General features: G+C 45.3%; 1 protein-coding gene across 1 annotated transcript; it reads right to left on the bottom strand.

Moving 5' to 3' along the window:
- Positions 1–10645: 10645 nt before the first annotated feature.
- On the bottom strand, positions 10646–24253 carry LOC130867257 (rhox homeobox family member 1-like). The gene is made up of 3 exons (XM_057759034.1): positions 23838–24253; positions 23106–23151; positions 10646–10741 (listed from the first exon to the last, which is right to left on the bottom strand). The coding sequence occupies exons 1-3, from the start codon at positions 24251–24253 to the stop codon at positions 10646–10648; spliced, it is 558 nt and encodes a 185-aa protein (XP_057615017.1).
- Between the last annotated feature and the right edge of the window lie 207 nt (positions 24254–24460).

The following is a 24460-nucleotide window of genomic DNA, read 5'->3' as shown; positions in this document are numbered from 1 at the left end:
CAATAAAGCGGAGTTTATCCATTTACAACTAGTGTGTGCCCTCCACAGAAAAGGATGACACATGTCCACAGTGTAAAGGAATGTTCCACAACAGGCAGGTTCAGTCGTAAAGAAATCCTGAAGTCTCCTCATGCGTGGTAGCAGAGAACAGGCGCACATACAAGGCTACAGATTTGAGAGGAGGGGATAATTTGGAGGGGAACAAAAAACCTACATAAAATGAAAGAATCATCAGTGGTCCTTGAGCAATTGTCCTGGATTTCATGTCACAGTTTGCACATCTTTGTAAACGATGGTATGGGCTGGAGAGATGGCTCGGTGGTTAATGGCACTCACTGCCCTTGCAGAGGACACAGGTTTGTTCCCACCACCCACATGGTGATTTACAGTGATCTTTAGCTCCAGTTAAGCTACAGTCCCAAGGGATTTGACACCCTCTTCTGATCTCCACAGTCATAAGGCAGACACAGGGCACACACACCTACACACAAAACACTCATACACGTGAAAAGAAAGAAATCCTTAAAAGAAGGCACTGGTGTTTATTCATTGACTTAGAAACAAGTGTAAGGAGATGGCCACTGTGAATGAGCATGGCTTACTCCATGTTGATAAAGGGAATCAACTGTGGAGGGAAACTGGAATGCTGGCGTCAGTCTGTCCTGTAACAGAGGTCTGCATGCAGGGAAGACCCAGAGGATCGTTCTTCGGGAATACTGCAGAAAGCCGACGTATGAACCAGCATGACTGAAGAGCACCAGCATGGCTCTTGCCCACATGTCACACTTCCCAGTAGAAGTCAGGGGTCTCAAGAGAATGAGTCAAAGGCAATGAATCTACGTGGATTTTAGAGTAACAAGGGCCAGGAGACAGCACTGGATCCCCTAAGGCATGTGAGTGGTCAACAGGGACAGAGTCATGATTACGGTAAACAGATGTGTGTAGACCTATTTACTGCACCTGCATCCGGTGTTTCCAGAAGTGAATGAAACACATAGAAAGCTCACAAATTAGCCTCAGTCGGTATGGGTAGCTGTGCTAGAGAGCTCTAAGGGTATATGCAGTGAACGGGTAAAGCCCAGCCTTGTCAGATTGCCAAGGCTTATTAGGGGATGGAGCAGCAAGCCTGGCTGAAGCCCTGACTAGTATCATGTAGCCAGCCATGAGAATGATGCCTTCATCCACTCATCTTATGCATGGGAAGAATAAAACAGAGAGGTCGAGTGACATTTCCAAAATCACACAGCAAGTTGAGAAGGAAACACAGCAGGAGGCCTGTAAGAAATCCTGTCTGCAAAGAATGTGGACTCTCAGAGAAGATGGACGACACCAGGAGAACATGGCCCATTGAATCCACTAAGCATAGCTCACATGGGCTCACAGAGACCGAAACAGCAAGCATAGGGCCTGCATGGGTCTGTACTAGGTCCTCTGTGTGCATGTTGTCGCTGTTAGCTTGGCATACTTGGGGGGCTCCAAAGAGTGGAAAACTCTTTGACCTGCTTTTGGGACTGTTTTCCTCCTGTTGGGTTGTCTGGTCCATCATCAATATGACGGCTCTTGCCTAGTCTTATTATATCTTGTTATATATCCTGTCTGGCTCTTCTCTCTTAGAGGCCTGCTCTTCTCTGCAGAGGAAATGGAGGAGAGGGGTTCTGGGGGACACGGGAGGTCAAAGAGTTAGGGAGTGGAGGAAGGAGAATCTGTGATCAGGACGTATTGTATGAGAGAAGAATCTATTTTCAATAAAACATTTTTAAATGTGGATTGCACCTGAAGAATGATACTAAAAGCTACTCTGTCCTGGAACTTTTCTCTGTTCATTTCCTCTTCTTGCCCTGAAGTTTCTTTTTTTTTTTCTTTCTTTTTTTTTGTTAAATATTTATTTATTCTGTATACAATATTCGGTCTGTGTGTATGACTGCTGGCCAGAAGAGGGCACCAGAACTCATTACAGATGGTTGTGAGTCACCATGTGGTTGCTGGGAATTGAACTCAGGACCTTTGGAAGAGAAGACAATGCCCTTAATCTCTGAGCCGTCTCTCCAGCCCTTGCCCTGAAGTTTCAATGGAGATTTAGAAGATTTATTTCTGTTAATCAAGAGAAAAAAGCAAGGACAGGCAGGCGACAAGGAAACTATGGGAACAATACGATGCAAGAGGAAAAGAGAACGAGATTCCTAAAATCATGCCCCAGGCCAACTTCAGACCTGCAAAAGTCACAGCGAGGGACAGAGAACACTGGCAATGCAGGGAAACGCGGGCAGGGTGATCTGCTCCCAGGAAGCCCATTGCCATGAGACAATACACAAGGGAGAGGGAAACTTGGCGGATGACAGTGACCCCTAACTGAAGCTGTCGGGACAAGGACCTGTATGTCACTAGTGGCAGTCCCACTACCATCTCCAAGCTGTTTCTCCTTATAAAACAGGGTTCACTGTACTGGGGTACACCACTAGTGCACAGAGCTCCCGTCCCACCTACGATGACGATGGAGACACCGCATATTTGCTGCATTTCTGCCTCAGCTGTCTCAGCCTCTCTGCCTTGGCTTCTATTTCCCTCTAAATCCCTGGAGCTTGGGGGAGGGGGATTATCTGAAAGCGACATGAGAAAGGGTGTAAACACTTAAGACCCTCTGCACCTTCTTCCTGAACCCTCAGCGCTGCTTTCTCATCTCCCCTAGGAGATGGGGTAAGGACACGAGGAGAAGAGGTACCCATGGGAAAGTATGGGGCACACCCTCCCATGATCGCACCCCTGAACTGCAGCAGGAAGAAGATAGGAAAGCTAGGCTTTGGAGTTCAGCAACACTGGCAGCTTCTCTTCCTGTTCAGGCTTCCCATCCATGGAGTCAGAGGGGACGCCAAGGGCTCAGAGTCCCTAGAAGTGGGAAAAGGCTCTGGACATTCGGAACCTGGCCCAGCCCAGGTACAGCAGCTCCATTTAGTTCCACTCATCTGTAAGTACAGTCTCACACTGTCAGGCTCCAATAGGGGCTGCAGAAGGAATACTGCAGAGAAGCATCTGTCTCTGATGCTGTACCCGAGCACGTCACTGTTTGCAGTGTGGCTCAGGTAATGTGCCATATGACTGGGGAGGAAGGGCATGACTAAAACAGGAAACCTCCTGAGGCTGTCTGGGCACCAAGCAGGAGATTTGTCTTTGCCCCTCTTGGCCTTGTTGTACCACATCTAGTCCTCCAGGGGGAGACAAATGCCGCTGGCTTCAGCTCTTAGGCCTGCTTCTGTGGGTGCCATGTAGTCAGCTGTCTGGCTCCAGGCCTCCTGCAGATTTTCTCCATGGTTTGGCACGTCATGGGACTGGCTTCTCTTGGAACTTCTGTATAGTCAACCCCGCATGTTTTTAGATTTCCAAGAACAAACCATTTCTGTGTTTCTATGTACTAGGTGGACACTGGGATGTTCTTTGAGCAAACTGGTACAGGCTAATGGTCCAGAAATGTCAGCTCTCTGTGGTTCTGTAGCCCAGACATCTCTATATAACCCCTCTAGTCTTCCCTACCCTCGAATGCACACACCTCAGGAGAATTCCATGTGCAACCTCGAGCTACAGAAGGAGAGATTTTCCTACGGGTTCAGTTTGATGTTACAGAATGTTCATGTCTCTGTACCAAGAGCACCATATCTTTTCCAGGCTGCTAAGTCCAATAAAGATCCAGCCCTGAGGTAAAAAATATGGACATTCTGTCCAGTCTGAGAAAGTAAGTTTACTCTTCACTCCAGAACTTACTATGTGCCCAAAGCAGAAAGCCTCTGTAAACAGAAACATGATTATCCAGCAGGTTTTCCACCAGGGCTTGGGGCTTGGGGACAGATTCAAGGTATGGGTGTAATTTAGCTGTGGGAAACCTTTGTCCTAGATCCGTCCATTCCCCATGCATCTCCTGAGGTCCTTGCTGAGGAATAGATCCCATCACCCTCAGCCCAGCACCTGATGTCCCTGAAAGGAAAAGGACGCAGGGCACAAAGGGCTGTGGACAGAACAAGCGTTTCTGCCTGTCTTGGCTGCTACCTGGGTGCATGCATATATGTATCAGAAGGGCTCAATGTGTGTTTTTCTTCTGAAACCCTCTTGAATCACAGGTAACTATCCACAGACTAATTCCAAGAGGGACAACTGTTTAAGCTCATTGTAAATCAAATAATGACATCATTTTTACAATTGTAGATCCACTAGAGAACCATTAAGGTATATGTAAAATAGAGGTAAACACTAAATGCATGGTGTTGAGCCTGAGCCTGAGGATTTGGCCAGGGTGACCTTGTACTCTAGGCCAACTACCTCAGGTTCTGGAATGCTGGTGCCACTGGCATGTGCCAGTGTAAACACGGGTTCCTGTCTGATATGTATTCTCCACACATTAGTGGAGACATGTTTATGCTAAATGAATTGTGTAGGGGGATGGAAAGGTGACTTGGTTTAAAAGAGTATTGGCTGTTCTTCAAGAAGAGCTGGGGTCAGCACTCAACTGGTGGCTAACATCAATCTGTAACTCCACTTTCTGAGGGACACACCACCCGTTCTCACTTTCGTAGGTACTACACACACGGATGGCATACATACTTGTGGGCAGGCAAGGCATTCATACACATGTAATAAAGTAAACATGAAAGCAACATATAAAAGAATTTCTTTTAGCAGCTAAAATTTGCCTCACTATCTTGCATGTCCTTGCAATGACTTATTCTTTTTTACACTTCAACGTTTCAGGAACAGAAAAATGCGTTTTTTCTATCAACTAGATTCTTCCCAATCTCTCTGCAGTTGTAGGCACACAAAGTAACAACTGTCAATGTTTAAGAAATGGAAAGGTGTTCACTAAAATCAAAAGCAGACAGAACAAATGCAACGCCATCATTCTGGGAAAACGGGCAGGGAAGAAATCATATATGTTCCCACCACCATCTTCTTCGAGAATTCTGCAGCCGGGAGGTAAATGGGATGCACGCATGCAGAGAGGGCACACATTAATGCAGAAGGACCCATGTCATTGAAACTTCAGGTCGAATCTTAACTGAATAAATCGGCAAATGGGAATACAGGAGGGAGTGTGGAAATGCACAAACAAGTACTTAATCACAGGAAACATCTCTGCTCTGGGCAGCCCTGACCTCACCAGTCAGTTATCTGAGGAGATGTTTTCTTGAGGTGCCCTCAAGGTACCTACATGTGCTGTGTGACAAGTCTTTACCTGGGGAGATGAAAGACACTCATCTCCTCACCCCAGATAGAGAGCCCATGGTAGAACAAAGTACAGATGCCACCAAAGACCAACTTGGTGGGCCAGTGGGTTTTTGGGGGTGCAGGGATATGAGGGAGGGGTTACTTACGGGAGCAGAAATGACTCAAAAATAAGTGTATCACCAAAGCCCATACCAGCACAGGTGACAGACAGCTCACAGGAGCTGGGACACCTGGAGCAATCTGCACAGTCCACGGGCAGCTCAACAGGTTGGACCTGTCCTCTCCAGGTGGCTCAGTTGATCAGTTGGTCTAAACCCCTTCAGGCAGCTAGACTGGCCTTTGCTTCTTCCAGACACCTGGTCTTGTCTTGGTGTTGTTTTTCCCTTTTGTCTCCGAGAGTGTTTGTTGTTGTTGTTGTCTTCCAAGATAGGGTTAGTCTGTATCTTTGAAACCAGTCCTGGAACTAGCTCTTGAAGACCAGGCTGGCATCGAACTCACAGAGATTCACCTGCCTCTGCCTGTCGAGTGCGGGAATAAAGAAAGGCATGTGCCATCATGCCCAGCTCTCTGAGAGTCTTCTTAGCAACTTGGCTCTTTTTTCTCTGAGACGGATTTTCTGCTTTCATTATTTGCTCTAGCAGGGATGGTGCTAGTGAATCTGGTCAGTTTGGGGAAGTTCTTGAAGTTATTTTGAGTTATCACCCTGCTTAAGGAGCTTCCAAACCTGCATGGTGGACTGTTTCAATCTCAGGGGTAACTGCTGCAAATTTAGGTTAGGTTGGGCCAGAAAGAAGGTTCAGGCCAGCATTGCCCTGAAACCACAGTGACTCTCACTGGAAGGTCTCCCGTCTTGGACCCCTGTGTTAGCTGTGCTCAATGCTCGGGAGATCACATCTAGCTGGGTGAACAGAGGAAAGATTTCATCTCACCAAATCTGTGAGAGTCACAGCTCTGAGCCCAGCGTGTAGGGAAGGAAGGATAGTGAGGCGCTGTCTGAAGTGGCTTTGAGCTGGCAAAGATCAAACCGGAAGGAAGGTAACCTGCTGGAATTCTGATCTCTTGAATCCAGGCAGGCCCCCATGCTTTGCTGCTGTGTGGGTCTTGACAAAGATTGGGGCTAGAGGCAGATACAGCGCCTGTGAACATCAGAAACCTCGATACATTTCCTTGACACCTTCTTTAACGTTTGAAACCTGTGCTTGCCAATGACAATATTTCAACTTTCTTGAGGGACTAGACATTAAATCAGGACCTGGTGCAAACGAGGCAAGCCCTGTCATGCAGCACATGAATTGTAGTGTGCAGTAGCATTATTAGTCATAACTATTTTATTATTGTTGCTGGTTTATTGGGGGGATCTTTCCCAGTGTGGCGAGAAGAGAACAGTTTGCAGTGGCTGATTTTTTCCTCCACCGTGTAAATCCTGGGGATGAATTTCAGGTCTGCTCTCTTGGTGACAGGCACCATGACCTTCCGGGATAGTATGCTTTAATCGTCATCTTAACACAACATGCAATCACCTGGGAAGTGAGTCTCAATGAGAGACTGTCTTGATTGTGGAAGACTGCCTTAAGTTAGTTGTTATAGAAGGATCTGTCCCACCTTTGGCGATACCATTCCCTAGCTAGGGCATCATGAACTGTAGACAACTGAATAAATTTCCGTCAGCGGAACCAAGTTGTAAGCACAAATGCATTCCCTTCTCTCCACACCTGAATGTGAAAGTCATGTGTCCAGCTATTTTACTATCCTGTTGCCTCAATTTCCTTGCTAGAATGGTCTGACATGTGGAATTTTGAGCTGAAATAATACAAAAGAATTGAATTGTCTGCTGAACTTCCTCAGCAGACGTGTCCCTGTCCTGATACATACATGAAAACCATGTTGCACTGGGCACATGCTGATGGTGGCTGGAGCTAGAGGGATCCTGGTACACAAAGACCCATGGATGAAAATGTGTTGTCTAGAATTCTCAATCTGGACTTTCTTTTTGAAATATTATGTTATTTTTAATAATGTGCATGAGTCTGTATATGTATGCATGCAGGGGCCTGCATAGGCCAGAGGAGGGTGTCCTTTTCCCTGGAGGTGGAGTTACAGGAAGATGTGAGACAATGTAGGTTCTGGAAATGTACCATGAAAGAGTATGACTGGTCCATAGCTGGTGAAATAAGGCTGCTTGTGTGTCTCCTGACTGCTCTGCCCAGAAATAATCATACAGAAACCATACTATTTGCAATGCTGTTTGGTCAATAGCCCAGGCGTATTTTTGGCTAACTCATATCCTTATCTAACCCATCTCTATTAATCTGTGTATCGACACAAGGCTTTGGATTAACAGCTAAAGTTCTGGCATCCATCTCTGGAGGAGCTACATAGCTTCTCTCTGTCTTCGTTCTTCTTTCTCCCAGCATTCAATTTAGTTTTCCCTGCCTAGCTCTGTTCCCATATAACTTACTATGGGCCCATACAGTTCCTTTATTAACCAATGGTACTCACAACATACAGAGAGGAATCCCACATCACATAATTGCTGGGCCATCTTAATATGCCCTTATTCTGGGATTTGTATAGCCCCAAGAGGTGTGTGTTGGTTTGGAATGTTTTGTTGTGGGAATGGCAGTGGAGGGATAAGAACACAGGTCCCAATGGGGTCATCTCCTCATGTGTATATTACACACATACGAATCCCCCTCTCCTGGAATGTGACCCTGCGGGTGCTCTCTCTGGCCCCCACACCAGGACCTGATTAGTAGCAATGGGCCCCTCCCTCACTGTTCTTTGGTCTCTACAGAGGAATCTTCCTCTGCATTTGTAGGGTTCTGATCCACAGGCCTACTTTGTGTGGCCAGGCACTGTCACTTTCTCAGGACTATACTAAGAGCCTGACTGCATTCTGTGGTAGTAGACCCCAGGGAGTCTTTCTCACCAGCTCCACCTCACACATCCCACCTCTGGCCTGAATCTACCTTCCTTCTGGGTCCTGTGCATGTCCCTAATCCAGCATCCACCTTGGTGCGTATAATCCCAGCACCAGTGTTCCCAGTTCCTCTTCAAGTAGAAGGATGTTGTCTCAGGGTTTCTGTCACTGTGACAAAATACCATGAAAAATGGAAGTTGGGGAGGAAAGGTTGTATTCGATGTACACTTCAGCATTGCTGTTCATCACACAAGGAAATCGGAACAGGAACTCAAACAGGGAAGGTTCACAGAAGCGGGATCTTATGAGGAGGCCTTGGAGGAGAGCTGCTTACTGGCTTGCTTTTCATGGCTTACTCAGTCTGCTTTCTTATAGATCCGAGGGCCACCAGCCCAGGAATGACACTTTATACTGTAAGCTGGGCTATTGCCTATTGAGGAATAATTGAGAAAATGACTTACAGTTGGACCTCATGAGGCATTTCCTCACCTGGGGCTCCTTCCTCTCTGATGACTCTAGCCTATGTCAAGATGACACACAAAACCACCCAGTCCAAGTTATCTGGCCTCTGGACACTCTTGCTGTGGGGATCGCGTCCTCCATCTCTCCGCAGTTCCTCTACCATCCACAAACTTTACTAATACAAGGCTGTACTACAGACAGTCTATCTGCCCCTCCTCTGTCACACCAGACTTCTAGATGTGTGTCCTCAGTACACAGCCCTGTTTACCCATCTTCTCTATTGCAAAGTCCAGATTCCACCCCTTACCTGTACTCAATTTAGAAAGAGGCGTTAACACATCCTGCTGCACCCTCTTTTCTACAGTCTGCCATATCTCACAAGTAGTCACAGCATCAAAAGCAGCTCATGCCTTGGCCACTTTCTCACAGGTCATGTCCTCTAACCCCAGGACATACACCACCATGTTAATGCCACCCTGATGTGTCCTCCCTGCTGGAACTCAGGCATAACCCTCTCTATAGGATTTACACACTGCCTCTCCTGCAATCACCCTTGGGCTAACACAGCCCATTGCTCCCTGCATGCTCTGAAGCCTGCATCCTATGTCTACCCGTAACCTGGCCTGGTGTATCTGCTGATAATCCTTCTCCTCTCCTGCATGACCGGAAAGGAATCGATCAATATGCCTCTTGTGCATCTCGGGCATAGGTGTGGGAGCAAAGAGGAAGCCTCTTTCTAATGGGCGTGGGATGGCCTCTTGTGTTTCCTTTGAAACAGTAGGATCTGTGGCAGGAGGACTTCTAGTACCATAACTGTGCCATTGAAAGGAGGGCAGTGAACAGACCTGGGGACAGCCTAGGTCACTGGTCACACTACCTTCTGATGAATGCTCAGAATGTAGTCTATTTGTATTAGTTGCAGTACAAGCGTGAACTCGTAGATTTGGGGGAAACTCAGCTTTCATTGTGAACAGTCTTCTCACTGGGGACTTGTTCTGTTCCTGTTCTTATGTGTTTGATCCCACAGGGTCAAGTTAAGGTGACGATGCTACAATGTGACAACAGAGAAGAATATATATCTTAGCAAAGATTGCTGTGGGTCCTGAGAAACTTTTGTGACTTGTGGAGTAGTAAAGGTGACTTAGGGTTTTATCCCTTTCTTATGTGTTCTGTTAAATATTTTCTCAATAATTGACAACCACACCTTATTGACCCCTGTAGCCAGCTGCGTGGAGCCACACATGATGGCGATAATGGCTAAGACCTGACTTATGCTATTATCGCGCAATGGTCATCAGCTGCTTGCATATGCGTGGACCTATGAGCAGTGCCTACCTGGCAATCCGGGATTGGTTGCCCATGCGTACTTAAGGACTGGGAGGTTTTGCCCAAGGAGGGAGAGAGTGAGAGTGAGTGAGTGAGTGAGTGAGTGAGTGAGTGAGTGAGTGAGTGAGTGAGTGAGAGAGGGAGAGAGAAAGGGAAAGAGAAGGAAGCTATGAATAAAGTCCTGAATAAACTGCTTAGCAAGAAGAGCTCCGGTGTTGCGCTCCTTCCTTGCTGGACGAGGGGGCCGTGACAACTGGTGGCCTGTACGGGGACAAGACAAGTGGTGCCGCATACGGGGAACCTCCAAACCTCTCTCCGTGGAGCCCAGAACTTGCTGCAGTCAGGGGGTGCACCGGATAATCCTCAAGGTAAAGATTGGGGATCCGCTAAAGAAAAAAAAGCGGGTTTTCCACTCTAGCCGGTAGAAGAAGAGGAGAGAGGAGGAGAGAGAGGGAGAGAGAAGAAGAGAGAGACAGAGAAAACGTATTGTCAAAAGGTCCTGAATAAAACTGCAGCAGGAAGAGCTCCGGTATGTTGCGTGTCATCCTTGTAGGACAAGGTAGAGCCGCGACAGACCCCCAAAAATGACACGAAATATTTTGAATACACAACTCTTTATTGCTGAAAGGATAAGGCGTCACAGCCATTAGAAGGTGTCAGTGACACCTGAAGATCCTGTCTTCATCTGGGGCCTGGACAGGATGATGCTTCAGGACTCCTACAAAATCTTTACTGCAAGGTGTCCTGGCCATCAGCAGATGCACACTGGAGAACCTGGGACTGCTGATGTTTCCTGTATTGGGCTCTTCTTTTCTTAAACCAGCTCTGCAATAACATGGTGAAAGAGATGGCTTTAGTGTATTCAACAGTCAACATCACAAGTGGAAAAAACAACTCTGTAACAGCACATGCCAGTGAGGCTTTTTATTGACCAGACTTTTCTAACCAAGGACACACAAAATCCTTAGCAACCCCAACCCTGGAATCGGTTTTCAGAACAACCGGAAATGGGAAAATATGGCTCTAAGAAAGAGATCAGAGATCAATAAATCAGGATATGGAGAAGACCAGATACCAAAAGGTCTTCAGGGATTACAATCTACACACTCTCTGCCAAGGACAAGGTACTTGCATCATGCCCTTGAATTATCTGGCTTACTTGAACTACTGCTTACACTACATGTATCTCCTCTGACTCTCTGAAAAGTCACACCCCACTACATGTATTCTTGTCTATGTAATCCTCATGATATATGCCTATAATAGTGAAGATGGGAGAGCTCATATTTGGCCTTGAATAAATGTTAACAAAGGCAGAACGGGTTCCAATTCTGGTTCTGATTAAAGAGCTGCAGGAACAGCTGAAGCAACTGCCATAGATTCCTCAACTTTGATTGTTTGAGATGATCCCAAGATTTCTGACCTAAGTTGAAGAGCCAGAAAGCTGAAAGCATTTCTAAGTGTTTTTTCTGTCTGACCATGTCCAGTTTTATCCATGAAACATCTAGAAAAAGGAATGGCCCTTGCTGGGTGACTGTGGAGGTTTCTGTGTCCTCCCATAGAGGACTCTTGTCTCCTATGCACAGGAAAGGAAGCTGCTGGGAAGTAATCGGTCAATGCCTGGGCCAAGTCTGGTTTTCTGCAGGCTTCCTGAAAATTCGGCAGTCTATTGGTCTAAGGAAGGAGAGGAGAGTGAAGATGAGGTGGTGGGAACGGGCTGACAGTGCCCTGGAGTGCATGCGTGAGTAACTGCTTTTTAAATAAGTAGAGGAGAAAGGACCGGGGGATGATGAGGAAAAGAAGGTGGAAAGGGTAAGTGAGGGGACATGAGTAGTCGATAGAAAGAAGAAAGAATGCAGAAGATAAGAGAAGGGGAAGAGGAAAAGAAAGGGAGAGAGGAAAGCTCACTGGAAGGAAAGAAAGAAGATACAGATCAGGACATTGTTATCAGTCTCTGGTAACCGGATCACTATAGCTTACTGTCACCATAAACTGGACCATTGATTCTTGTCCTGATCAGACTAACAGTGGAACCATGCCTCTTCACCTGCATGGCCAATTGCCTCAAACAGAAAATAAACCCATTCAAGTTACTGGTCCCTAGAAACAACTATGCCCTCCTAGAACAGGACAAGTGAATGATTTGACTCATGCCCTCTGACCTAGTGGGAAAAGTGACAGGTCAAGCCAGGGAAGAGGTTACTCAGTCTTCTATTCTTGTTGAGGCCATTTCAGGTAGAAATAGAATTTGATCTCTGTGATGGAGAATCCCACGGGAAATTAATTAAGTCTATTCTAGGGACCAAAGATCAGGAATGTTCTAGCTAATTTAGCTGTGGTTGAACTACCTGTTCGTATGAACCTCCTTTCCCAGCTAACTGCTTATCTTACTTAAGTAAACAGCTTGATGTAAAGTGCTTACTTCTGCAAAGGCATCTGCTTCTGCTGAGCTAGATGCTCGGATATTTAGGTTTTAAGATGCCCTTAAAACCCCTGTGTTCTAGACAGCTGGGTCAACACCTAGGTGCCCAGATACGTGGGTGACATCCTAGTCAGCTGGAATAAAGACTTTCCATTAGCTATAGACCGTATGAGTGGTCATCTCTGCTAACAACTATGGAGTGCTATATTCTAAATGAAATGTGTTCATAACCTCCTCCCCTCAAGGCTCAGTAATCAAAGCAGAAGATGAAGCAGAAAAACTGGAAGATCCAAAGGTAGTGAATGACTCAAAGGGAACAAAAATGTATTTTCTGTTCAAAAGGTCAAAAACCAAAATGAAGTCAATGCACTTCAACAATACACTCGCTTGTCTGCCTTGTACAGACAGCTCAATCCTAACTCCCAGTCGGCCTCCATACAAGGGGCCCATCTGAGGAAGGACAAGGGGTGCTGTGAGATTCACCACTTAGGATAGTGGGATACCTGCTTCCTACCTCCCCTTAACTGTCAGAAAACAATCTCCCTCCTTCCCAGTCTCCTCTTCTTCCTCCTCCTCATTCCCCTCTCCTCTTTCTCCCTCCAGCATCTTCTCCTTCTCTTCCAGTGTTTCTAGATCTCCTCTGGCATATTTTTCTTTATCAAAACATATTATTTCTCCACAGTAAACCACTTTACTCCCATATTTTCAGCTCACCATTCATGGCTGGACAGTTTCTTATTGCTCCAGCACCTTAAGGAGGTGGGGTGATTACAAGGAATCACACTTGCTTAAAGAGTGTGTAAAGTCACATCCTATTCCCAGCTCAAACAAACAAACAAACAAACAAACAAACAACAAACATCCCTCTCAAATTGACTTGGGAGAGCTAACACTACTCCAAGGGAGGCCTACACAGAGAGCTGTGCTGTTGTCTTGTATAGGATTAGGGAAATGAGCTAATTCAGACAAATCATTCAGATATCTTGGGACTCCCTGCTTCCATGAAGTAGGTAATAGGGGGAGGTCACTGTTACTTATGAACTTTTACCTTCCCCCTCTTCCATGCCCTCCTAAGTTTTCTGGGCTCAGGACAAAGGCAATGTTCTCAATGACATTTGAAGCTTGATAGTGACGCCCTACTTCCTGTCCAACATGAAGGGCATCCTGGGCTCTGTTCTTCTACCAGGAGATCCAAAGTTTTTAGGCTGAACCTCCACTCAGGACTGTGATCTGCAACAATGTGGAGAACAGGTAACAAAACTGCCTCCTCCTTAATACTGAGCCAGCTATGGAAATACAGTCACAGTTACCTGTTAGATGTCACCATCCTCTCAGGCTCCTAGGGAATAAGGGTCCATTATATTGGGAAGTTCTCAAACTGCACATCTTTGAGTCCACGTCCTTTCTCTCCCTGCCTGCCCCTTCTATTATGTGGATGCATAGGCTAAAGACGACCAACAAAAGAACCAGAAGCCATGAGGGGAACTCAAAGCTACCAGCATGATGCCTCCATGAACTCAACCAAAGCCCCAGTGTGTTGGGAGGGGGCCGCTTGTTGGTTCCCAGCTGCCCGGTTAGCTTAGCCCTGAAATAATCACACAAGGATTATATTAATTAAGTCACTGTTGGCACATTAGCTCTAGTTTCTTATTGGCCAACTCTTACATATTAATTGTACCCATTTCTATTAATCTGTGAATCTCCATGTGACAGTGGCTTACCAACAAAATTTTCTGGATGTCTGCCTCTGGTGGTGGCTCCATGGCTTGTCCCTCTGACTCTGCCCTTCTTTCTCCCAGCGTTCAGCCTAGCTTTCCCTGCCTACCTAAGATCTGCTGTGCTATAGGCCCAAATCAGTTTTTTTCTTCATTAATGGTAATCACTGCACACAGAGGGGATTCACACACCACCACTGGCAAACTCATGTAGGTTCACATTAGGTCAGAGTCGCCCATGATTTATTCCTAAAGCCTATCTATTATGTTTATAAGAGGAAAGGGGAAATAAGAAGCTTTGAGAATGTCACACTGAAGAATATACAAGCAAGAGAACATGAGTGTTTTCTCTTTTCTTGTGTCCTGTGTCCATGCTCTCTTACAGTTGCAAGGCTCAGCCTCTGGAGCTGCAGTGCATTGCCCTCTGAAGCAGCAGTGCATCAGCCTCTCCTGAGTTTCACTGCATCAGCCTCTGGAGCAGCAATGCATCAGCCTCCATGGATCTGCAGTGAATCAGCCTCTAAAGCTGCAGTGCATCAGCCTCTCTGGATCTACAGTCCATCAGCCTCTTGAGATGCAGTTCTTGGCATCTAGAGATGCAGTGTATCAGCCTCTGAAGCAGCCATGCATCAGCCTCTCTGGAGGTGAAGTTCATCAGCAACTATAGCTGCAGTGCATCAGTCCCTCTACAGCGGCAGTTCATCAGCCTCTTGAGATGCAGTGCATCAGCCCCTGTAGAGCTACAGTACATAAACCTCTGTAGAGATTCAGTGCATCAGCCTCTCTGAAGCTGCAGTACATCAACCTCCAGAGTTTCAATATATTGGCCTCTCTGGAGCTGCAGTGCTTCAACCTCTAGAGCTGTAGTGCTTGGCATCTAGTTCTGAAGTAAATGAGCCTCTAGAGCTGCAGTGCATAAGCCTCTCTAATCCTGCAGTGTATCAGATTCTGGAACGGCAGTGCATCAGCATCTCTGGAGCTGCAGTTCATGAGCCTCTAGAGCTTCAGTGAATCAGCCTTTCTGGAGCAGCATTGAATCAGCCTCTAGAGCTCCAGTTCACCAGCCCCTCTGAGATGGAATTCATCAGCCTCTAGAGCTCCAGTTCATCAGCCTCTCTAGAGCTGCAGTGCCTCAACCTCTCTGAGCTGCAGTGCATCAGCCTCTAGATCTGCAGTTCATCAGCCTCTCTGGAGCTGCAGTGCATCAGTCTCTCTGAAGCTGAAGTGCATAGCCTCTATAAAGATGCAGTGCATCATCAGCCTCTCTACAACTGCAGTAAATAGGTCTCTAGAGTGATGGTGCATCAGCCTCTATAAATGCAGTACATCAGTCTCTCTGGAGCTGCAATTCATCAGATTCTCTAGAGCTGTAGTGCATCAGCTTCTCTGGATTGCAGTGCTTCAGATTCTAGAGCTGCAGTGCATCAGCCTCTCTAAAGCTGCAGTGCACCAGACTCTCTGGACTGCAGTGCATCAGCCTCTGGAGTGGCAGTGAATCAGCCTCTCTGAGCAGCAGTGCATCAGCCTGTCTGGAGTTGCAGTTGCATTGGCCTGTCTGGAGATGCAGTGCATCAGCAGCAGCTCTAGAGCTGTAGTACATGGGGCTCTGCAGTACATCAATCTCTCTGGAGCTATGATTCATCAGCACCTCTAGAGGTGCAGCTCCACTAGAGATGCAGTGCAATGGCCTCTCTGAGCTGCAGTGCATCAGCCTCTAGATCTGCAGTTCATCAGCCTCTCTGGAGCTGCAGTGCATCAGTCTCTCTGAAGCTGAAGTGCATAGCCTCTATAAAGATGCAGTGCATCATCAGCCTCTCTACAACTGCAGTAAATAGGTCTCTAGAGTGATGGTGCATCAGCCTCTATAAATGCAGTACATCAGTCTCTCTGGAGCTGCAATTCATCAGATTCTCTAGAGCTGTAGTGCATCAGCTTCTCTGGATTGCAGTGCATCAGATTCTAGAGCTGCAGTGCATCAGCCTCTCTAAAGCTGCAGTGCATCAGACTCTCTGGACTGCAATGCATCAGCCTCTGGAGTGGCAGTGAATCAGCCTCTCTGAGCAGCAGTGCATCAGCCTGTCTGGAGTTGCAGTTGCATTGGCCTCTCTGAAGATGCAGTGCATCAGGCTCTCTGGAGCTGCAGTGCATCTGTGTCTCCAGAGCTGCCTCACATCAGGCTCTGGGGATGCAGCACCTCCAACTCTCTGGAGCTGAAGTACAGGGTCCTGTCAGCTCGACATGGGGAGAATTCCTCACTCCTTCAGCTTTTCTTTTCCATTCACTCTTCCTCTCCACCCTGGGGAAAACTCCCTCTTCTCTCCCAGTTTCTCCCACCTGAGCCTGGTCCTACCGTATTTACACCTCGTGGTATTTGGTTGCCAGCCACCAGGGGCTGCTAGGCAGGACTGCTATTCTGCACAAGCTACCCACTGCAGGTTGAGAGTTGGCTTACATCAAGACTGCCCTGATCCATGCTGAAGGAAGTTAGCATGAACAGCACTCTGCACTGCCTTTCCCCTTTCTTATTTGCTATACAGCAGTCAGTTTCTCTGGGCTCATGGCCTCAGCTTTTATCCCATGATCTAAACATTAGTCTTTACTGTCCAAAGGAAAGAAATTTGTTGGAAAAGAAGATAGCTACAACTCTTCCTTCAAGTTAGCTCTATCTTTTCCACATTACAAAATACCCATATCTTCAACATAGTCTCTTTTTTTGTTTTTGTTTTTGTTTTTCGAGACAGGGTTTCTCTGTAGCTTTGGAGCTTGTCCTGGAACTCCCTTTGTAGAAGAGGCTGGCCTCGAACTCACAGAGATCTGCCTGCCTCTGCCTCCCGAGTGCTGGGATTAAAGGCGTGTGCCACCACCGCCCGGCCCAACATAGTCTCATTTAAAGGAAAAAATACTGTCAGTTTTCATGTTACTCAACAGAAGACACACTTGACCGTGGCTTGGCACCTTTGCATTTTATGTATTTGCAAACACATAAAACCTTGCAAAGGTGTGTGATGTGCCTGTGTATCTCTGTGTACATGCGCACTCGTGCTTGCAGAGGACAGAGATCAGAGTCAAATATCTTCTTAGCTTAGTCCTCACATGATTTACATTGTCAGAATTGTCCCTAAACCTCAGCTCAGGAACTGAGCTGGTCTGTAGTCTCTGGCTCCAGAATAAGAGATTCGGACTACAGGTGAGCTGACACCTGCTAAACTTTATTCTGAGGGTCCCAACTCACATCCTCAGACTCATGTGGCAAGCGCTTTATCCTTTGGCCCTCTCCTTATTCCCAACCTGCATTTTGACTTTCTATAACTTCACCTGATCCCGTTCTCTTTACTCGATTAACTGAAATGAACTCGATGTTATTCTTTTTCTTTAACTGTAACAAAATGAACTCTTTAAAGCTGTCAGCCTCAGACATCTCATAACACTGACATGACTATTTTGGCATTGTTTTTAGAAAACCTAAACACAGCATGGGGGAACATGAAGGTTCAACCTTTCTGCTGTCTACATCGCCTTTCCACAAATTACAAAGGTGGAGGGCCATCCATGTTCACTTGTGAGTGTCTTCCCACATGACTCTTGGACAAATTAAACACAGGTTAGTTATGAAACACTGAATTTCTGTCTGGTCTCACTATATCCACACTTATAACTGAGTGTTTATTTGTTGAAACTGAGCCCTGTCTTTCTCCTACTGCTTGCTACATCAATTAGATGTCCCCAAGGTCACTTAAGAGTCCTACTGCAATGCTACACATAAGTACCCTGAAATGACCTGAGTGTCAGGACCTCAGTATTAATCACTCTACACTACCAGTAAACATTCATGTTTTCCTAAGTGCATGACCGTATGATATTCAATGTTGTCTATATATATGATGTTCACATAGGGATTATAAGTAGTCTGGGAATCTCAAATGGCTGAAAGACACTTGAGGAAATGTTCAACATCCTTAGTCATCAGAGAAATGCAAATCAAAACAACTCTAATAACCCATCTTACACCTATAAGAATGGCCATGATCAAAACACTGATGACAACTTATGCTGCAGAGGATGTTTGGGTAAAAGGAACATTCTTGCATTGCTGGTGGGAGTGTAAACTTGTCAGCCACTTTGAAAATCAGTATGATGATTTCTCAGAAAATTAGGAAACACGGCGGAGACGCGGTGCAGACGCGAAGGTCCAAGCATGAAACAGTGAAGCCCACACTGAGAGCAGATCGTCCCACTACAATTAAATCAAGTAGGTTTTGGGGGGGCTGGCCTGCAGAGTGGTAGGCCTTTTATGGCAAGGTCCCTGGTGAACAGGGAGCCTGGTCTTATCCCTGAAGACCCTCCTGAGTGGTGAGAGTGTTCTTGGCCCATGGCGGGACCCAGGAAATGAAGCAGGGGCATTTTCTGACCCCCCTGACTCCCCGGTCATTCTGTGGGGGCTGCTCCACTATGCTGGGGCTGCTCCTCCTCTGCTGCAACCTCTCTCTCCCTGGCCCATCCCAGCTTGAGCCCAGGGGCTTCCTTCCTTCTCCCTTTCTTCCACGAGACCTCAGGATCACCCAGTTCAGCCTGTTTGGGCGCTGGGTTGGGAGCTCGGGGCAGAGGGCAGCAGGAGTTTCTCTGTTTTGGTGGCTGGCCTGCAGAATGGTAGGCCTCTTGTTGACAAAGTCCCTGGCGAACGGGAAACCTGGTCCTGTTCCTGAAGACCCTTCTGAGTGGTGAGAGGGATCTCGGCCCGCGGCGGGAGCCGGGAAACAGAGCGGGGGCATTTTGTAAGCTGGGCCCCTGGCCAGCAGGGAAACCTGATCCTGTTTTAAAAGACCCATTAGATAGCATGGGTAGGAAGAGATGGGCAGGCGCCAAGGCAAGAATTCACCCAACAATCTGAAAAACAACATGAAAACACCAGAACCCAATGATCTTACAACAGAAGGACTTGAACACCCTAGCACAGAAGAAATGGAAAAAATTGACTTTATAAAAGAAAAAGAGTCCCTTAAACATCATGTAAAAAATGCACTTATAGAAATGGATGAGAAGTATAACAAAAACTTTGAATAAATGAGTAAATACGTAAATGATACCCTGGGAAACCAAGAAAAAATGATCAAACAGGTAATGGAAACAGTTCAAGAATTGAAAACTGAAATGGAAGCAAGGAAGAAAACACAAACTGAGGACCGGCGGGATATGGAAAATCTAGGTCAACGAGCAGAGGCTACAGAAACAAGCATAATCAATAAAATACAAGAGATAGAAGAAAGAATCTCAGATTCTGAGGACACCATAGAGAAAATAAACTCACTGATCAAAGAAAACAGCAAAGCCAACAAATTCTCATCACAAAACATTCAGGAAATATGGGACACAATAAAAAGACCAAACCTAAGAATAATAGAGATAGAAGGAGAAGAGTTACAGATCAAAGGCCCAGAAAGTATTTTCAACAAAATTATGGAAGAAAACTTTCCCAACATAAAGAAAGATATTCTTTTGAATATTCAAGAAGCATACAGAACACCAAATAGACTGGATCAAAAAAAAATCCCCTCACATATAATTATCAAAAAACAAAACATACAGATTAAAGAAAGAATATTAAGAGCTGCAAAGGAAAAAGGTCAAGTAACTTATAAAGGTAAACCAATCAGACTTATACCTGACTTCTCTATGGAAACCATGAAAGCCAGAAGGTCCTGAATAGAGGTACTGCAGAAACTAAGAGACCATGCATGCAAGCCCAAACTACTATACCCAGCCAAGATATCGTTCACTATCAATGGAGAAAACAAAACATTCCAGGATAGGAACAAATTTAAACAATACGTAGTAACAAATCCAGCCTTACAGAAAGTAATAGAAGGATAATCACAACCCAAGGAATCCAACATTGCCAAAACTGCCTACAATAATTCAGGCATCTAGCCACCCTTCACCAGCACAACTCAAAGAAGGGAGATACACAAACTCTGCTACCAAAAACAATAAGAATAACCAGAGTAAACAACCACTGGTCATTAATATCACTTAATATTAATGGTCTCAATTCACCTATAATGAGCCACAGGCTAAGAGATTGGATACGAAAACAGGATCCAACATTCTGCTGTTTGCAAGAAACACATCTCAAACAAAAAGACAGGCATCTACTCAGAGGAAAGGGTTGGGAAAATGTTTTTCAAGCAAATGGTCCTAAGAAACAAGCAGGTGTAGCCATACTAATTTCTAACAAAACTGACTTCAAACTAAAATGAATCAGAAGAGATTGAGATGGACATTTTATACTCATAACAGGAACAATTCATCAGGATGAAGTCTCAATCCTGAATATCTATGCCCCTAATATAAAAGCACCCACTTATGTAAAAAAAAAATTATTAGAACTCAAGGCAGACATCAAACCACACACACTAGTAGTAGGAGACTTCAACACACCTCTCTCACCAATGGACAGGTCATTCAGACAGAGCTACAGTATTGAAAACAGCTTGGTATTGGCATAAAAACAGAGATGTTGACCAATGGAATCGAATAGAAGACCCGGACTTTAACCCACAAACCTATGAACACCTGATTTTCGATAAAGGAGCTAAAGTATACAATGGAAGAAAGAGAGCATCTTCAACAAGTTGTGCTGGCATAACCGGTTGTCAACCTGTAGAAGAATGAAAATAGATCCATATCTATCACCATGTACAAAACTCAATTCCAAATGGATTAAAGACCTCAATATCAGTCTGAACACACTGAAGCTGATAGAAGAGAAAGTGGGAAGTACCCTACAACATATGGGCACAGGAGACCAGAGACCACTTCCTACATATAACCCCAGCAGCACAGACATTAAGGACAACATTGAATAAATGGGACCTCCTGAAACTGAGAAGCTTCTGTAAAGCAAAGGACACTGTCACTAAGACAAAAAGGCAACCCACTGACTGGGAGAAGATCTTCACCAACCCCGCAACAGACAAAGGTCTGATCTCCAAAATATATAAAGAACTCAAGAAACTAGACTTTAAAATGCTAATTAACGCAATTAAAATATAGGTCACTGAACTGAAGAGAGAATTCTCAACAGAAGAAGTTCAAATGGCCAAAAGACCCTTAATGTCATGCTCAACCTCCTTAGTGATCAGGGAAATGCGAATCAAAACAACTGTGAGATACCATCTTACACCTGTCAGAATGGCTAAAATCAAAAACACCGATAGCCTTTGCTGGAGAGGATGTGGAGTAAGGGGTACTCTCATCCATTGCTGGTAGGAATGCAAACTTGTGCAACCACTTTGGAAAGCAGTGTGGCGGTTTCTCAGGAAATTTGGGATCAACATACCCCAGGACCCAGCAATACCACTCTTGGGAATATACCCAAGAGACGCCCTATCATACAAAAAAAGTATATGCTCAACTATGTTCATAGCAGCATTGTTTGTAATAGCCAGAACCTGGAAACAACCTAGATGCCCTTCAATGGAAGAATGGATGAAGAAAGTATGGAGTATATACATATAAGAGTACTACTCAGCAGTAAAAAACAATGACTTCTTGAATTTTGCATGCAAATGGACAGAAATAGAAAATGCCATCCTGAGTGAGGTAAGCCAGACTCAAAAAGAGGAACATGGGATGTACTCACTCATAATGGGTTTCTAGCCATAAATAAAGGACATTGAGCCTATAATTCGTGATCCTAGATAAGTTAAATAAGAAGGTGAACCCAAAGAAAAACATAGTTATCCTCCTGGATATTAACCTTCATCAGGCGATGAAAGGGGACAGAGACAGAGACCCACATTGGAACACTGGTTTGAAATCCCAAGGCACAAGTGAGGACCAGAAGGAGAGAGAGCATGAGCAAGCAACTCAGGACCACGAGGGGTGCACCCACACACTGAGACAATGGGGATGCTCTAATGGGAACTCACCAAGGCCAGCTGGACTGGGTCTGAAAAAGCATGGGATAAAACCGGACTCGCTGAACATAGCGGACAATGAGGGCTGCTGAGAAGTCAAGAACAATGGCACTGGGTTTTGATCTTACTGCGTGTACTGCCTTTGTGGGAGCCTAGGCAGTTTAGATGCTCACCTTCCTAGACCTGGAAGGAGGTGGGAGATCCTTGGACTTCCCACAGGGCAGGGAACCCTGACTGCTCTTCGGGCTGCTGAGTGAGGGGGAGTTTATTAGGGAGGGGGAGGGAAATGGGAGGTGGTGGTGGGGAGGAGGCAGAAATCTTTAATAAACAAATAAAAAAAATTAAATTAGGAAATAAGCCACCTCCAGACCCAGGAATAACACTGTTGGATATATACCCCAAAACACTCAATCATTCCACAAAAACATCAGCTCAAATATGTTCATAGCAGCATTATTCGTAAGAACCAGAACCTAGAAACAAACTAGATGGCCCTCAACCAAAGAATGGAAAAAGAAAATATACATTTGCACATCAGTAAAAAAAATAATGACATCTTGAAATTTTCAGGCAAATAGATGGATCTAGAAAAAAGCATATTGGGTGATGTAACTCAGAGGCACAAAGAAAAATATAATATATACTCAGTCATAAGTGGTTTTTAGACATAAAGCAATGAAAATCAGCAATACCAGGGAACAAAGAAAACAAAGAAGACACTGAGAGAGTCATAAATGGATCTACATAGGATGTAGAAAAAGACAAGATCTCCTGAGTAGTGTGGGAGTGTGGGGGTCACAAGAGAGTGTAGATATAGAGAAGGGAAGGGGGAGAAGGGAAAAAACATAGCACAATAAAGACAATTAAATAAAATAAAAATGCTAAAATATAAGTAGTGTGCATTTTAAAATTTTTTTCAATTAAGAGACTATGCTGTCTCAAATAATGGGAAAGGACACTTAAGGGTGCCCGTTCCATTTTTACCTCTGGAAAACATCAAGATTCAGTGCACGGATACTATTATAACCCAGACAAGGACACCTCTCACCCACGCTCGCCTTTCCTAATGGGTACCAGAACATGGACCATGTCCTGAAGCAGAGTGCCCTGCCCAAAGCCTTTTCAGATTTACTGACCCGCACTCTGGATTCTCCCAGGAACAAGCGCTTTGCAAGATCCTTCCTGTGAGAAGAAGACGGAAATTGGAGCTGTTAGTGAAATACAGCATTTCAGCTTGGCAAAATGAAGAGACTTCTGGAGATGGATCACAGGCCAACAGAAAACTATGGAGAGATGGGGAGCTCTAAAGTATGAAAGCGGGTTTTCAGTGACCTCCATTTTATTGCAAAATATAACCACATTAATTGACACAAGGTGGATATGCTATGCTAGTAGAGGGATTGCTTAGAAACCACTAGGACTTGAGTACAATTCCCATTATAAAACATGGGTCAAGAAGAAGAGGATAAGAAGGAGGATGAAAAAAACATAAAGAAAACTTAAAGAACAAATTGAGAGGCACCAACCAACACTGCATAGATGATAGATAGATAGATAGATAGATAGATAGATAGATAGATAGATAGATAGATAGATAGATAGATAGATAGATGGATGGATGGATGGATGGATGGATGGATGGATGGATGGATGGATGGATAGACAGATAGACAGACAGATAGATAAATATAGATACAGATATAGATGTTGACTTTGACCACAAAAAACATCCTTCCCATATCCAGCAACTAAACAAAGACCTCATGCTAGGGGCTCAAAGCAGACAGGGCCCACAGTGTGAAGAACACACCTCCTAATGAGATGCTGAAGGATGGGAGCTGGAACGACTACTGAAACAACTCACATACCTTATGATCTCATTGGGGTACTGGGTTTTTTCAAAAACTTCTTCCAACTCATTCAGCTGCCTGGGTGTGAGACCAAACTGGATCCGTGGCCTTGTGCGCCGGACATGTGGCACTCTGGCAGCAGCCACGGTCTCCTGCTCCTTCAACTGTGGGTTTCTGTACCCTTGGATGCTCCCATGGCTCTCATGCCTGATGTCATCACCAACATAGTTGAAGTTAGCAACGTGGGTCACATCATCCTTGCGGTGTGGGATGCCCTGGTTCTTTGGTTTCTCTGAACCATTTAGAGAACCTTCTCCAAAGATGACACTTTCTGTTGTTGTCGTGGCCTCTTGTTCAAAATCAAGGCTCACCTCAATCTCATTTTCATCCAGTTTGTAGAAATTGTGGTCCACATGTTGGGATTGGAAAGCCATGATGAGACCTAAAAGAGAGTAGTGCCATCTCCATAAATGTTTTGAGGATTGAAATGATTTTGCAGCATGTGGGTTTTTAGCAAGTTTCACATCTGTCCTCTTTCCATTCCACAATCCCTATAGGAGATCCGTGCCCACTGAAAGTGGCTCTAGGGAGCATGTGCAGAATGGATCGAACATGGAATCCAACTAAGTCCACCAAAGCCT

The sequence above is a fragment of the Chionomys nivalis genome, chromosome X (assembly GCF_950005125.1).
Source record: "Chionomys nivalis chromosome X, mChiNiv1.1, whole genome shotgun sequence".
Taxonomy (NCBI): Eukaryota; Metazoa; Chordata; class Mammalia; order Rodentia; family Cricetidae; genus Chionomys; species Chionomys nivalis.
Note: the sequence above shows the minus strand (reverse complement) of the source record. Positions and strands in the feature narration are given on the sequence as shown.

What these genes read in the sequence shown, in the direction of transcription:
- LOC130867257 (XM_057759034.1), bottom strand. Translation starts at nt 24,253, where the DNA reads ATGGCTTTCCAATCCCAACATGTGGACCACAATTTCTACAAACTGGAT. An exon ending in TACCCCAATGAGATCATAAG is followed by an intron (nt 23,152 to 23,837) that starts GTATGTGAGTTG and finishes TTCTTCTCACAG; the next exon opens with GAAGGATCTTGCAAAGCGCT. An exon ending in TGGGAGAATCCAGAGTGCGG is followed by an intron (nt 10,742 to 23,105) that starts GTCAGTAAATCT and finishes ATGTTATTGCAG; the next exon opens with AGCTGGTTTAAGAAAAGAAG.